The 14,887-nt window shown below is 36.1% G+C and overlaps 1 protein-coding gene across 7 annotated transcripts in view; it reads left to right on the top strand.

The window, feature by feature from the left end:
- Positions 1–14,887, top strand: part of LOC109058609 (rho guanine nucleotide exchange factor TIAM1-like) — an 82,310-nt gene that overhangs the window by 23,448 nt on the left and 43,975 nt on the right. For 4 of the 7 annotated variants that reach the window (XM_042771775.1, XM_042771774.1, XM_042771777.1 and 1 more), the window contains 5 exons: positions 6,237–6,303; positions 7,221–8,109; positions 11,893–12,111; positions 13,212–13,485; positions 14,346–14,518. In XM_042771775.1, coding sequence (XP_042627709.1) covers positions 7,231–8,109; positions 11,893–12,111; positions 13,212–13,485; positions 14,346–14,518 — 1,545 coding nt within the window. In that variant the 5' untranslated portion in view covers positions 6,237–6,303; positions 7,221–7,230. Of the gene's footprint in view, positions 1–5,918; positions 6,123–6,236; positions 6,304–7,220; positions 8,110–11,892; positions 12,112–13,211; positions 13,486–14,345; positions 14,519–14,887 lie in introns of all 7 variants that reach the window. The other 3 variants (XM_042771781.1, XM_042771779.1, XM_042771776.1) reach the window with 2 other exon arrangements.

Here is a 14,887-nt window from a genome sequence, read left to right as displayed (position 1 = left end):
CATTTTTGATACAAATAACTAACTAATTTGAGGTCTGTTTGGCACTATTTTGTTGAATCCTTCTATATTTTTTTTCTTTGCAGTTTGTTCGTTCTGAGCAGAAATGCAGCGATAATTGCTAGAATAGAAAGAGCTGATTTGGTTGTCTCTCAGGTTTTCTGTGTGTCTAGGTTTTGAGTCGACCTGTCACTTGAGCGTATCCACTGAAAGACCTGTCGATCATTCATCACAACACAGTGACCTCCCTGCACAGTTTTGCCATAGGCACATACTTTAAAATCATAAGATGCTCTTATATCTCTGAACCTCATTACGCCTGCTGTGTGTTTTATGTTGCGTTGGGTGTCTCTTTCAGACAGATGGTAAATTTGTGCTGTTTTCATTAGTGCTGAATGCCCCTCGCAGCGTTTCTCAATTAAATGTTTCTACCGTTTCTAAATGAGGAAAACAGACACCAAAACAGCACTGCAATGGAAACACGATGGGTAATCCTGATTAAGAACGAAAAATTTAAAATATATAATAGAAAATTGAAATTCCCAAAGATGTTTAGTGTTTTGATTGCGATATAAAATAGTCATGGGAAACGTGGAAATAACTTCAGAAGCTGAAGACATAGAAACTTGCTTGCCCAGTGTAATAGAAATATAATTGGCAGAGCTGAAACTGTGAATGTCCATTTGAACATAGACTCATATTGCTCATTCTTTTCTCCAGATGCATTGTGGGTATTACCATCTCCAATATCATGCTTTTAAAAACATCTTGTAAAAGATGATCACCCCTGGAGCATGTCAAAAAAACGTCATGCCTATCTTGGCACTTAAAGGGTTAGTTCACCCAAAAATGAAAATTAGCCCATAAATTACTCACCCTCAAGTCATCCTAGGTGTATGTGATTTTCTTTTTTTCAGACAAATCCAATTGGACTTATATTAAAAATTGTCTTTGATCTTTCAAGCTTTTTAATGTCACTCAGCAGGTGTTGCATGCATCAGTCCAAAAGAAGTGAAATAAAAAGCGCCCATCCATAAAAACGGCTCCGGGGTGTGAACAAAGGCCTCCTGGAGCGAATCGATGCGTTTTTGTAAGAAAAATATCCATATTCAAAATGTAATAATCACTTTAATGTAGCTTGCGCTCACTGTCGTACACGGAAGCAGTTCCAGGCGGATGAGGGATGGAGGTTGGCTTTGTGCATCAATGTAGCTTGCGCTCACTGTCGTACACGGAAGCAGTTCCAGGCACGTACACGGAAGCAGTTCCAGGCGGATGAGGGATGGAGGTTGGCTTTGTGCACCCATTAACTTCCATTGTATGGACAAAAATTCAACAGAAGTCATTGGGAACCAAAAGTATTTGGTTACTAACATTCTTCAAAATGTCTTCTTTTATGATCCACAGAAGAATGAAAATTTGGGTTTCCAATGACTTGGTGTCCAAAGTCCGGCCTGTGGGCCAAATACGTTCTGTGGATGAATTTCAAACGGACCACAGCTCTATTAAAATATATGTGGCCCGCCAAGCATAATTTACAAATGCAGTTTCACAATGTCAACTCGTATGTGCCACCATTTTCTATAGCACACAAGAATTCCTGAACACACCAAACTTGCGTACTTGTTTGAAGCGTGACACAAGGACGTTTATAGACTAAATACCGTAAAGCCATTCTATATATTATGGAAATAGAAATCAAAATTTTTGGTTAGTCTAAGTTAGTCCACCAGAGTTGTCAGACATGCAAGATCATCTCTGGAATTGATCCATTTAGTTTAATTTCATGCTGTTTATCCATTATAAATTTAGTTGTGGAGTTGCTGTCTTGTATAATACAGAATGCTAGTCATTGTAGTACTTTGATAAAGTGCTGTGAATTAATTACCAAGCATGAAAATCACAAACAGGCCCTCGCTGATTTCCTTGGCAGGAAATGTTCCTTCTTTTCCACCCTGCAGCTGCTGATGAATTTTAGGTTTTGTTTCCAGCTGCTTCTGAGCGTTCCCATGCTCCCACGCTGAGAAACGCACGTCAGGTTAAGCTTTGGGGCAAAAAGTGCTGTTTTTACCCCTTCGCGTCTTTGGAGTTGATGGAGTTGATCTTTTTGAGTTTTTGGTGTGTAGGTGTGAGACCGCTCTTCTCCTGTCTCGACAGGTCATGGTATGTGCGTTCAGGGGACTCTAATAACAAAGGACTGCAAAATGCACCTGTCACATTTTTTGGGCGATTTTCAGGTAAACACGCAGAGCAGTGAAGCGGGTTTCTGGATCGCGTGATAGAGCCCCTGGGTGTGTTTGTTTGCACACCTCCATGAATGGGGATTTGGGATGACATGATGTTTACGGCTGTCGGTTATTTGCCTGACGTCACTGCTGGATTTGATAAACAACTCTGTGTGACGCCACACTGTTTTTGCTGTCTGCCAGGGATCATATCAGCTAAAGCAGGCTCATCTCAATAACACATTGAAACTGATAAAACAAACATGCTTTGAATTTAAATAAGTGTGATTTGGTTTGAGTTTGCTGCTCTTTTTAACCTTGTTTGGTGGCATATAAATGAGAAGACCAGAAATGAGCCTAAGGCCAGTTCAAAAGGTTTATATTTTATGAATCTGTAGTGCTCTTTACTGATGCAAAAGTCACCAACACAATGCATGGGTGTTCAGGGTGGTTGCTAAAGTGTTCCGAATGTGTTTAACATGTTGTTTTGAAGTTTCTAGGGTCTTTGTTCAAATCACTAACCCTGTGGTGGGTATACACCAGACCTGGGCATTGTAGAGCCCCCGGGCCACATCCGGCCCTCAGGCTATCCTTGACCGGCCTGTGTGAGGTAACTGGTAAATTAAAAGTCAGAAGCAAATACAGGTGTACTTAGTTGCACACAATACAAACGCACTGCTTTTATTTTGAAGGCAATGGCTATTTTTTTATTTTTTTTTATTTACACTAGTCTTCTCTCAAATGTGTTCGTGATCATGTAGGACAGCTTTCAAGAATGTGAGTTTGCCATTAACCTTTAAATATGTTAGCTAAAGTTAAAAATATATCTTTTTTTTATTTTTGTCTAAAGATTTTTCTTCATTACATGTTTTGTTTGGATATCTTTTGTATCATTGCATGTTAAAAATAATTGACTTTGTTATGCAAGCGCAAAACGTGAAACTGCAGTCTTATTCGCAGTCTAGGCTATTTATAGCATGTTTATAAATATGTGTACGATATTATATATTCAGCCTATTTCTGTATCTTAATTAACTCCTTAGCATTCCTGTAAAATTTACCTAAAAGGCCTAAGAAAGTCATACAATAAGTAAACTGCATGCTGTTCTTGAGCCATTTGGAGTATTTGCATGGTTTTGGTCTATATTGAAAGGTGACACATCCTAAACAGAACAAACCTCAGAATCACTGTAAGTCTTACTAGTATTGAATAATAAAACTTTGAACACACTTAAAAAAGGAAAAAAAAACTTCTGCCTACATTAGTTTTGTAATCAGATGCCTGCAGATGACTATAGCTGGGAGCTATTAGCTGGAAAACTTTTGTTCTATCGTTCTATCTAGTAATATTTTACTATATCTTATGCATGAGTGTTTCTTTTTTAACATCAAGCCAAGTAGATTCATGAAGGTGGAAGATTGTTTTGTAACCTTTTCACATTTGTTTATTAATATATGGGGCAGATGATGTGGGCAGCTCTTAAAAACGCAGCCTGAGGCCTGTGGGCACATCGAGCTGATGTTCTGAACTCACATGTTTTTTACCCATGAGCACTTGCGCTTAGCTGCTGTAGTGTGAGAACTTTGATCGAGCACTTGGGGATGTTGCTGGGCCTGTGCTTTCTATTTTGGTGTTATCCTGATGGTTTAGACCCCGCTCCATCAGTGAAGAGCTGGCCTGGTTTCCACGGAGACACGGGAGAATTTCTGTGTGTTTGCGTTTCTTGGAGTTTTGCGCCATCGTGCAACGGGATGGAATTATTCAGACACGTTTTATGACTCGCCACACAAAAGATCAGTGTATAAACAACAAATAGGGACTGTGAGAATGGTAAATAGGTAGTTTTTTTTTTTTTTTTTTACATTGTCTTGTTTTCCATTAAAATATGTAAACATCCATAAAATTGGATTAATTTACTTGAAAATGATTATTTCATAATATATTAAGGTTTGTTTGAAGACAATATGTTGCATATCTGTGTATTTTAGGATTTTTTTTTTTTTTTTCTTATTTTAAAATTGTTGCTTTTCATGTAAATGTGTCTAATTTTATGGATCCATTGATATTATTACTGGAAAACAGTACAAAACTTTCTGTTTGCAGTGTTCAGTAATTTAATACAGGCTGGCTAGGAGTGAGAGAAATGAGAAACATGATGCACACATGCAAATCAAATACTTGTTATCCTGTTTTGTTTCTGCTTTCCTCAGATGTCTCCTGTTAGGTTCTCTGCCCTTTATGTGCCAAACAAGAACTCTGTATCCCGGTCCTGATGCTCCGCTGCTGTTTGCGGTTGAGTTAGCAGCCCTGTCATGAGCCTTTACTATCGTCTCTCAGCTCCGCTACACACTGACCCCAGATCTGCTCTGGTGCATTAGTCAAGACAGACAGAGAGATCCCACTCTGAGAGAATGAAGACAGGAGAGGAGAGAATCTAACACTGCTCCAGGCTGATCCCTCTGCTTCCTGCCGATTATTGGAAGCACACCCTCATGTTGATGCAATTCTGAATGACTTTCTTTCTTCAATGCAATACAGAATAAGATGTTTTGAATAAACCAAAAATTAAAATTTACTAACCCTCAGACCATCCAAGCTGAGTTTGTTTCTTCATCAGAACAGATTTGGAGAAATGTAGCACTGTATCAGTGTCTCAGCAATGGATGCTCTGCAGTGAATGGGTGCCGTCAGAATGAGAGTCCAAACAGCTGATAAGAACATCACAATAATCCACAAGTAATCCACACCACTCCAGTCCATCAGTTAATGTCTTGAGAAACAAAAAGCTGTGTGTTTGTAAGAAACAAATCCATCAACTTTAATGTTATTTATGAAACTTCCAACTTTCAAAAGTTCATAATCCATAATATTGCTTTCTTAATTGAAAGAGTCCATCCCCTGTAATATTATGGATAGAGGACTCGTATTTTAACCAGAAGCAATGGTTTAAAGTTAAAAACACCGTAATAATGGATTTGCTTTGTACAAACACGCACCTCTTCACTTCTCCAGATGTAAACTGATAGACTGGAGTGCTGTGGATTATTGTGATGTTTTTATCAGCTGTTTGAACTCTCATTCTGATGGCACCCATTCACCGCAGAGGATCCATTGCTGAGCAAGTGATGGAATGCTATATTTCTCCAAATCTGTTCTCATCTTGGATGGCCTGGGCATGAACACAGTTTCAGCAAATGCTAATTTTTAGATGAAAAGTTTCTTTAAATCATGTGACTGGAACTGCAGTTCCACATTGACCTTGAGCTGGTGATATTAGCAGTTTTTGTTGATGGTTCACATTGCTTCCATTAAGGTTTTTTTTTTTTTTTTTTTTTTTGCTAAATCAACCTGTACCATGATGCTTTTTCATTACAAGGTGTAATTCACACTCACTATGAGGGGGTCTTTTTGGAAAATCCTGCATGAATAGGCTTCAGAATAATCATGAAACTAATCTCAGTGGAGCGGTTCTTTGCGTTTCATGCAAATCTAATGCCAATGGATCAGTTTGTGTCAGGACATTTAGTGCAAGTTTATCTTCAGAATATAAATGTTTGGGGTGTTTAAGTTGAATCATTTTGCTAGCGAGTATACTATTCATTAGTAAAGTCTACAGCGTGTGCTAACTGACCTCTCTCTCATACCGTATGAAAAATTGGTCTTTTGGATTTCATTGTGTATATATTTTCATGCAGGCGTTTATTGGAAGCAGCAGTAACCACGGGTTGATAGATCTGTGACCACACATGCACAGCTTCTCATGTGGCTGTTCAGAGTGAAGTCCGTCTTCTTGCATTTGTTGAAGTTGTCCAGAACGCCTGAACATGTGTGGTCTCCAACCACAGCGGCAAATCTCTTCAATCCCTCTTTCAGTTCTAATTCTGTCGTATTTCTCGGTGGTTAGTCTAATTTTATCCTACAACAGCTCGTCCCCTTGTACTGCCTCAGAAAACTGCTGTGTGTGGATTTTTTTGAATAGTAATTTATAACTCTGTTGCCTTCTATTTTTTCAGATTTTGGAAGCTGATCTGTATGCAGAGTGAAATCTACCATGACTGTGATGTCATCGGCACACCGCAGGTAATTTCAGAAAAAAGTCATGCTGTACCTGTCAGACTCAACTCTTGGTGTCATGCAAATGCATGTGTGAAACTCATTCAGAGTGAATATGATCTCACTAAGAATGACTTTAAAAATATATATAATTGTATTTTATTTTTGAAAATGTGTTGTGTTATACTGAGGCTTACTTACTGGATAATTCTAAGAGTACACTTAAATAGATATTTATATAAACTAAATATTTTGCATAAATTATTTTAAATATTATTATTATTTTTAAATAAATATAAATATTTTTAATTGATTTTTTATTTATATGTAATAAATATCTATCTATCTATCTATCTATATATCTATATATATATATATATATATATATATATATATATATATATACATTAAATAATATGATGCAATTTCAATAATAATTTCAATAATTAATACATTTAAGCAGTTCATGCATAAATGGTTTTTTATATTGACTTTTCAGCAGCATAAATGCAGTCAACAACTGACCTTAATAATAGATTTATGTGAATTATTGAATTCAAATGAGCATTTATTCATAAGCATTGTTGTATAAAATAATACTTACAAACCTTATATTATTTATTTTTAACTGCACGTTGTCATAAAATGCACTAGAATGAAAATAAAATGCATTAAAATACTCGCACAGTGAGTATATAAGGATCATTCATTCTTTAATCAGACTCTACTGTACAATATATATTTAACTGTCATTAAGTATTTTAGAATTTTGGTCTTGTATTATTGTTAATTGTCTAGTTTTTGTTAACTGTATGACTTGAGTGCTAGTGACTTGCTAGTGTCATGGTGTTAAAAAAGAATAAATGAATACATAAATGATAAGGCAGTGGAAAATTAGTTATATTTAGTTGCATGACCTCTGTGTTTTTTCTTTTTTGCTGCAGATACTGAGCCATGGGTAACACAGAAAGTCATAGCGGCGGCCATGGTTACTATGGAGACGGCCAGCGCCACCTCTCTCGTAAGCACATGTCACGCTCGCTACGCCTGTCTAGCAAGCAGACGTACTGTACCCGCCGTACGCCGTCTGGAAAACCGGAGCATCGCAACTCCGAGACCAGCACGCGGTCCAGCAGCACTCCCAGCATCCCGCAGTCGCTGGCCGACCACGGCCTGGAGCCCTTCAACGACTCGGACATGCTGCCCGACTTCAGCAGCCCCATATGGGTGGACCGCGTGGCCATGAATCTCAGACCCATGTCCTTCCACAATCATCCGGCCCATTCGCCCGCCGTGACCCACAGCGCCACCACCGCCGAACAGGCCATGCAGCAGGACCACGCCGAGCCGTCGGAGGACACGACCCACGTCCAGCACACACGGGACGGCTCCCAAGAAGCGTCCAGCTTTAAAAAGAAACGCTCTAAGTCTGCAGACATGTGGAGGGAGGACTCGCTGGAGGTGTCTTTATCCGACCTGAGCCAGGAGCACATGACCAGCACGGAGGAGATCGGAGACACGCCGGACACCTGCGAAGCCAGCTTGCAGTCGTCCGCTCAGGAGCTGCTGGACTCAAACCGTGCCAATTCTTTAGACGAGCTCTACGGACCGAAGAGCCCCGCCTGCAGGCCCACGCACGGACGCTATGCCAAATGGCACAAGGGCAGCGCCACAAGCAGAGAAGGTGATGAGGACAAGATGATCTCACCCTGTGAGGACGACGGAGCCGCCTATAGCGCGTATACGCTGCCCTGCCGCCGGTCTCACTGTCTGTCGGAGGGACCGACCAATCATCAAGGAGTTATGCAAGGGAGGCGGGCACAAACCATACAGGTGAGTTTTGATTGGCTAGCCAAACAGTGAAATCTTATTGGTTACTACTCCAGTATTAAACACCAAATAAATTCAAATTAGCTGTAATCGTGTTATATTTTTGTATTTATTTAGTTTTTTTATATTTAATCTAAAAAGTATTACATTTTTATAAATACTTTTATCTATAAAATATAAATATCATCATATTTTATATTTTTTAAATATTCTATTTATACAAATATATAATATAAATACCATTATATTTTTGTAATTGTTTGCTTTTTTATTTATTTATTTTTTAATAAAAAATATCAATAATGTGTGACGAATAGAACAGCACCAAACACAGTCCATGCAAAAAATGTAGAGAAACTGTCCGGGTGTGTAGAAAAAAAACAAGAAAAAAGGATCTGCATACAAAAATTTAGGCAAAAGCTTGTGTAATTTTTTTCATTGAGGCCACAAAAAAGTGCAAAGAAAGTGCCAAGTGCAAAATGTGTTCAGTTTTAATCCTTCATCTGTGCCATACCTATAAACTATACCATTATGTTTTAGAATTATTTGTTTTGTTTTCAATGCTCTATCTATAAAAATATAAAATATAAATGGCATCATATCACAGTCCATCATATTCAGAGTCCATCATATAATAAAAAAAAATTATATATCCTCCTGAGAACCATAAAAAAGTTTTGTTAATGTTGTTTTTTTATGTTATTACATTAGTTAGAGCATAATAAACAAATGGAGAAAAAAACATTTTTGAAAAAGATATTCATATTTTATTCTATGTCCTTTGTGAAGGACACCAGACTGTTATTTAATTATGTTGGTTGGAGTGTAAAGGAATGTTTGGGATTGAATTATGTTTTATTTTTTCATTCACCAATCAGTTTTTAGGTTTCTTTATACAAAGATGATTCTCAACTATTTTATGTAACATATTACAGAATGATTTGATATACTACTACACTTTATGGAATATGTGTGTGTAAAATGTCCGTAAATTGGTGTTCCATTCTGCACATTGTTCCTGTGGTTCAGTGGTAGAGCATTGCGTAATTCCCAGGTAACGCATACTGAAAAAAAAAACAACAACAAAAAAATAAAATATTGTATACCCTGCATGCACTGTAAGTCGCTTTGGATAAAAGCATCTGCTAAATGCATAAATGTAAATGTACATCTATACATTGCATCTAATTTGCATAATAATGTGTTCTCGGGGCAAAACATAATGAAAAAAGAAGTGTAATAATGGGAGTAAAAACTTGGCAGCATTTTCATATTCCGATTTCAGATTTAAATGATAATTGCAAAATATTAGCATATTTCCCTAAGAGTGCTAAATGCAATCATTCTGTTAATGGTCAAGTTGGTAGTGAACTGTACAACTTTGAAGCGACACGTGTTGTTTCAGATCAGCATCTCATTGAAAGTGAATGGCTTTGTTTGAACGTTTGGAGTCATCGAGTGTCAGTGTGAACGCGTGTAGGTGTGCAGTAATAATGTGAGTGTAATGTTGTGTTAGTGTAGGTGTACACAAGGGAATTTCAGTCTTGCAATGAATGTTGCCTGTGGTTAATCCCCCAGAATCCTCTGAATCTCCTCATGTAGAGAGACTGTACATATGAATGACTCATTTGTGTGCAAGTTCACACAGACTCCACTATTGTTTCCCATTGGACAGTATTATAACTTCACTAGAAGCTCATCCCACTCAACTGTTGGTGTAAACTAACAAAAATATAATGTTAAATATTTTTTATATTTTTATAGGTAATGATAGTATTTATATTTACTATTTTTTATAGATGAAATAAAAAATACCTCATATTTATAAAAATATAATGTTATTTATTTTTGATATATATATATATATATATATATATATATATATATATTATATATATATATATAGATATATATATAGATGGTATTTATTAATTCAGATTTTAGAGATAAAATTATAAAAGTAGTAAATATTTTGCCAAAACCTTATAGATAATATAATATCATTTATATTTATATTTTTTGATTGATAAATTATATATAAAAATCTAATAATTACGAACATATAGTGACATTTATATATTATTATATTATATTTTAATAGATAAAATATATAACAAAAAGATAAAAATGGTATTTATATTGGTATTTATATTGCATTTATTTTATATATTTTTATAGATATAATAAAAAGATATATATTTAAAAAAACTATAAATGTAATTGTATTTATTTATTTTTTTTATAGTTTTTTAATACCATTATACTACCATGGTAGCACCAAGGTAGTATATTTTAAGGACATTTTTTAAGTACTTTGTTAATACCATGCTATATTAAAGTACCATAGCATTGACATCACTATACCATAGGACCACCACAGTAATTCTCTGTGACGTGTGTTGACAGTCCTAGTGCATTGTGGGCCTGTCACGCTGTCCATATGGTGGTGGCTGTTTTTTCCTGCTCTCTCTCGGATGATCCAGATCCTGGAGTCAGACTTCTGTGAGAACATCTCGCTTCTTTTGTCATGCTAATGAGCTGTAACTGACAGGAACGTGATTGAGAGAGAGTGAACGAGGAGGAAAGGTAGAGATAGTTGAGGTCTAGATACGCTGGTTTAATTTTCACTATATTTCTTGGTTAAATATGTGTGTGCACGAAAGTGTTGTGAGTTGTGTGTAGGTATTTGCTACAGCTAGAAAGAAAAAGGAAATCACCGTGTGACACTGCCTCCCCGTGAGACTCCATCGGTGAAGATGAATGGCATGCCGGGCTGCACAGTCCAGTCATGTGACTCCCAGAAGATGCCGGGTTTGGTGGGTAATATCCCATCATTCCCCAGCAGCAGTACAGAGTGGTATTGTAGTCAAGTTTACTGTGCTATAACTCGACACACAGAGTTCAGACAGCGCTGTGGTCTCTCAGGCAGACCTGTGTCAACTTCTGTAAAATGTTCACTTCACAACATGCAGCTTGTCATCTGCTTCTGAAGACACGATGCGCTTCGGCCAACAGGTAGGAGGACTGAAGATGTGTTGGAGAAGAGCCAAGTTTATTAGAGTGGAAAACTGACTCTTTGTCTTTTGAGTCTGTCGAAATCACAAGAGTCACGTTTAGTTGCTAAGAAAGAAAATCCAGGAACTGTGATTAGTTTTATTGCTTAGTTTTAGGTAAAGTAAGTCATGTTAAAACCAAAAACCAATGTCCTTGGCTAATTAATTAATTAAAAAAAAAATGTTTTTAGTAAATTTAGATACATGTCATGTCTTTTCATACAATCTGGTATTCACAGAACTCATTACATGTTCATTTTTGGCTCTGGCTTTTTCACTGATTTTACCCCAAAATAACTTCACATATTCCATCTGGGCCTATATTTGATAATTTTATGTACTTTTACTTGCTGTCATTTAATACTTTTATATATACAGTGTTTTCATGGCCTTGAAAAACCTGGAAACTTAAGGAAATTTCAAAAGTGGGATTACCAGGCCTAAAAAAAAATAAATAAATAAAATGTAAGTTTGAAAAAAATAAATAATTAAAATATTTTCATATTAATTCATTTTTTATATATATATATATATATATATATATATATTCAAAAAATTGTGTTTATATGCTCAGTTCAGTTCAAAACTGTTTTTTTGGCTAGAAATTACTCTAATTTACTATTTAAATAAAAAAATTTAGTTAAATTTATACCTATAAAATTGTGTAAATTAAATCATTATCCCATCATCACAAATAATCATGGTAATTTTTTAATGTGTTTTTTTGGTACTGGATGTCACGTCGGGGGATGGCAGTGATTATGAGGACAGCGGTATCGATGGGCTGACGGGGGACAGTGAGGCGTCTCAGCACCACGCTCGACGCTATAAGACCATGTCTGCGTCTTTCTCCGCTTACTCCACGTCAGCAGGGGGCGCCTTCGCCGGGAGCGACAGTGGGAGCAGCAGCGGGGCTGGAGCGGGACCCTCAGATGGCACACAGGTGGGCAGTGTGAGTCATTTATTACTGCTCTTTCCCTGGTTCCTGTTTCATAATGTTTCATCCAAACATCAGCAGAAACACATTAACAGCAGATAGATGCATGAATGTGACAACATCAATGGGTAAACGTTCCATCAAATGAGTAATGTTCATTAAAATAAAATATATGCAAATAAAAATGTTTATATGTGTGTGTGTATATATATATATATATATATATATATATATATATATATTATATATATATATATATATATATATATATATTAGGGCTGTCAAATGATTAATCAGATTAATCACATCCAAAATAAAAGTTTTGTTTACATAATATATGTGTGTATACTGTGTATATTTATTATGTATATATAAATACACACACATGCATGTATATATTTAAGAAGAATATGTTATGTTTATATATTAAATATATTTATATATAATATAAAATATAAGAAAATATAAATATATAAATGTATATACATGTAAAATATTTCTAAATATATAATTTATGTGTGTGTATTTATATATATACATAATAAATATACCCTGTACACATACATATATTATGTAAACAAAACTTTTATTTGGATGTGATTAATCGTGATTAATCATTTGACAGCCCTAATATATATATATATATATATCTATATACTATATATATATATATATATATATATAATATATATATATATATAAAGTATATTTTTTTATTTTTTTTTTTTTTATTTATTTATTGTCTATCTGTCTATCTATCTATCTAGAAATAAATAATAATAATAATAATTTTTATTTATATAGTGCCTTTCCAACACCCAAGGTCGCTTTACAGAGACATCACAGCACAATATATATATATACCAAGGGCTTAAAATAATATACAGAGGTCGCTTATTGTTTATTAATATTATTTAATAAAATATTAGGTCAGTTATGTGCAATAAGAGACCAAAGAGACTTCTATTTATTTTTTAATTAGGTAGTTTTTTTTTTTGTGTTTTAGTTAAGAATATGATATGATTGAATTGGATATTTTTTTTTTATTTGTAAGTTTGTGACGTAGTTTAGCACGGTGTGTAATAATCGTCCTGGACCTGTGTGTGTCTGACCAGGGCGTCTATGAGAACTTCCGTCAGGAGCTGGAGCAGAGCGTGAGTCCGGCTGAGGTTCCCGAGGAGAGAAGCTCAGCGTTCAGCGACGAGCAGAGCAGTGTGACACTGAGCTCCGCTTACCACACAGACCCTCTGCTGAACGTGGCCGCCGTGCAGGGAACCGTGCGCAAAGCTGGACGCCTCGCCGTCAAAAACTTCCTGGTGCATAAAAAGAACAAGAAGGTGGAGCTCGCCCCTCGCCGCAAGTGGAAGAGCTACTGGGTGTCCCTCAAAGGTGTGTGTGTGTGTGTGTATGTGTGTGTGAGTGGTTACCTGACAGGTTTTACAACTTCCTGTGAAAAGGTTTGTAAGAGAAGAGGAGGATTATGTTTGTTGTGTGCTGTTATATGGGTATAATATCAACGCCCATCATTCACTATGTTACCTCTGACATGATTGTTTGTTAAATACTCTGGCAAATTTGATGTTTTAAGCTTCTAAGTGACTAAACACATTTCCAATATTTATTTTATCATCCCCATTTCTCAAAAAAAAAAAAAATAGAAAGTCTTTACTGACCGTTTAATGTGTTCTTACATTTACATTTATGCATTTAGCAGACGCTTTTATCCAAAGCAACTTATAGTGCATTCAGGCTATACAATTTTTTACCAGTATGTATGTTCCCTGGGAATTGAACCCACAACCTTTTGCGCTGCTACCACTGAGCCACAGGCACACAAATTTTATTCTTGCTGAATAAAATTTCTTTCTTTCAAAAATAATCTTACTTGCCCCAAACCATAGTGTATATACTGTATATAAGTTCCTCATAACTGGATACAGACAGTGTAAGACATGTTAGAAAGATCTGTATCTTTGCCAACAGTGTGAAAACAACAAAATCAAAAATCAAAACAATCCAATAAGTGTGTGCATTATATTGGACTCTAAGAAAGCAGCGCTGAATTTCTTATTTTGGCCACTGGAGGGCAGAGTTCCATCAGTAAAGCTGCATAACTCAATTCTATTGGATATCCTGCTCCCGTTCCCCTGGAAACAGCGACTGAGAGATGATCTGTAGAGTTAATTGAACTCACGTGAACAACTTTGAATTTCTGATTCTTGAGTGAATGTCCCAATTTGTTCGACCAGGATGCACTCTGTTTTTCTACGAGACGGATGGCCGGTCAGGCATCGATCACAACAGCGTCCCTAAACATGCCGTGTGGGCCGAGAACAGCATCGTCCAGGCCGTCCCAGAACACCCCAAAAAAGATTTCGTCTTCTGCCTGAGTAACTCGCTTGGAGACTCCTTCCTTTTTCAGGTAACTGAAAATCCAGTGCAAAACCTTCTTCATATACTGATACTGAACAGATAATGTAACAGACTGAGTTTCATACAGTATATGTGACCCTGGGCCACAAAACCAGTCTTAAGTGTGATTTATTTTTTAATTGAGCTTCATATGCATCATCTGAAAGCTGAATAAATAAGCTTTCCATTGATGTATGGTTTGAAAATCTGGAATCTGAGGGTGCAAAAAAAAAATCAAAATACTGAGAAAATTGCCTTTGAAGTTGTCCAGATGAATTCTTAGCAATGTATATTACTAATTAAAAATTAAGTTTTGATATATTTACGGTATGAAATTAACAAAACATCTTCATGGAACATGATCTGCATCAATGTCCTA

This window comes from Cyprinus carpio, chromosome A15 (genome assembly GCF_018340385.1).
Source record: "Cyprinus carpio isolate SPL01 chromosome A15, ASM1834038v1, whole genome shotgun sequence".
In the NCBI taxonomy this organism is placed as follows: Eukaryota; Metazoa; Chordata; class Actinopteri; order Cypriniformes; family Cyprinidae; genus Cyprinus; species Cyprinus carpio.
Note: the sequence above shows the minus strand (reverse complement) of the source record. Positions and strands in the feature narration are given on the sequence as shown.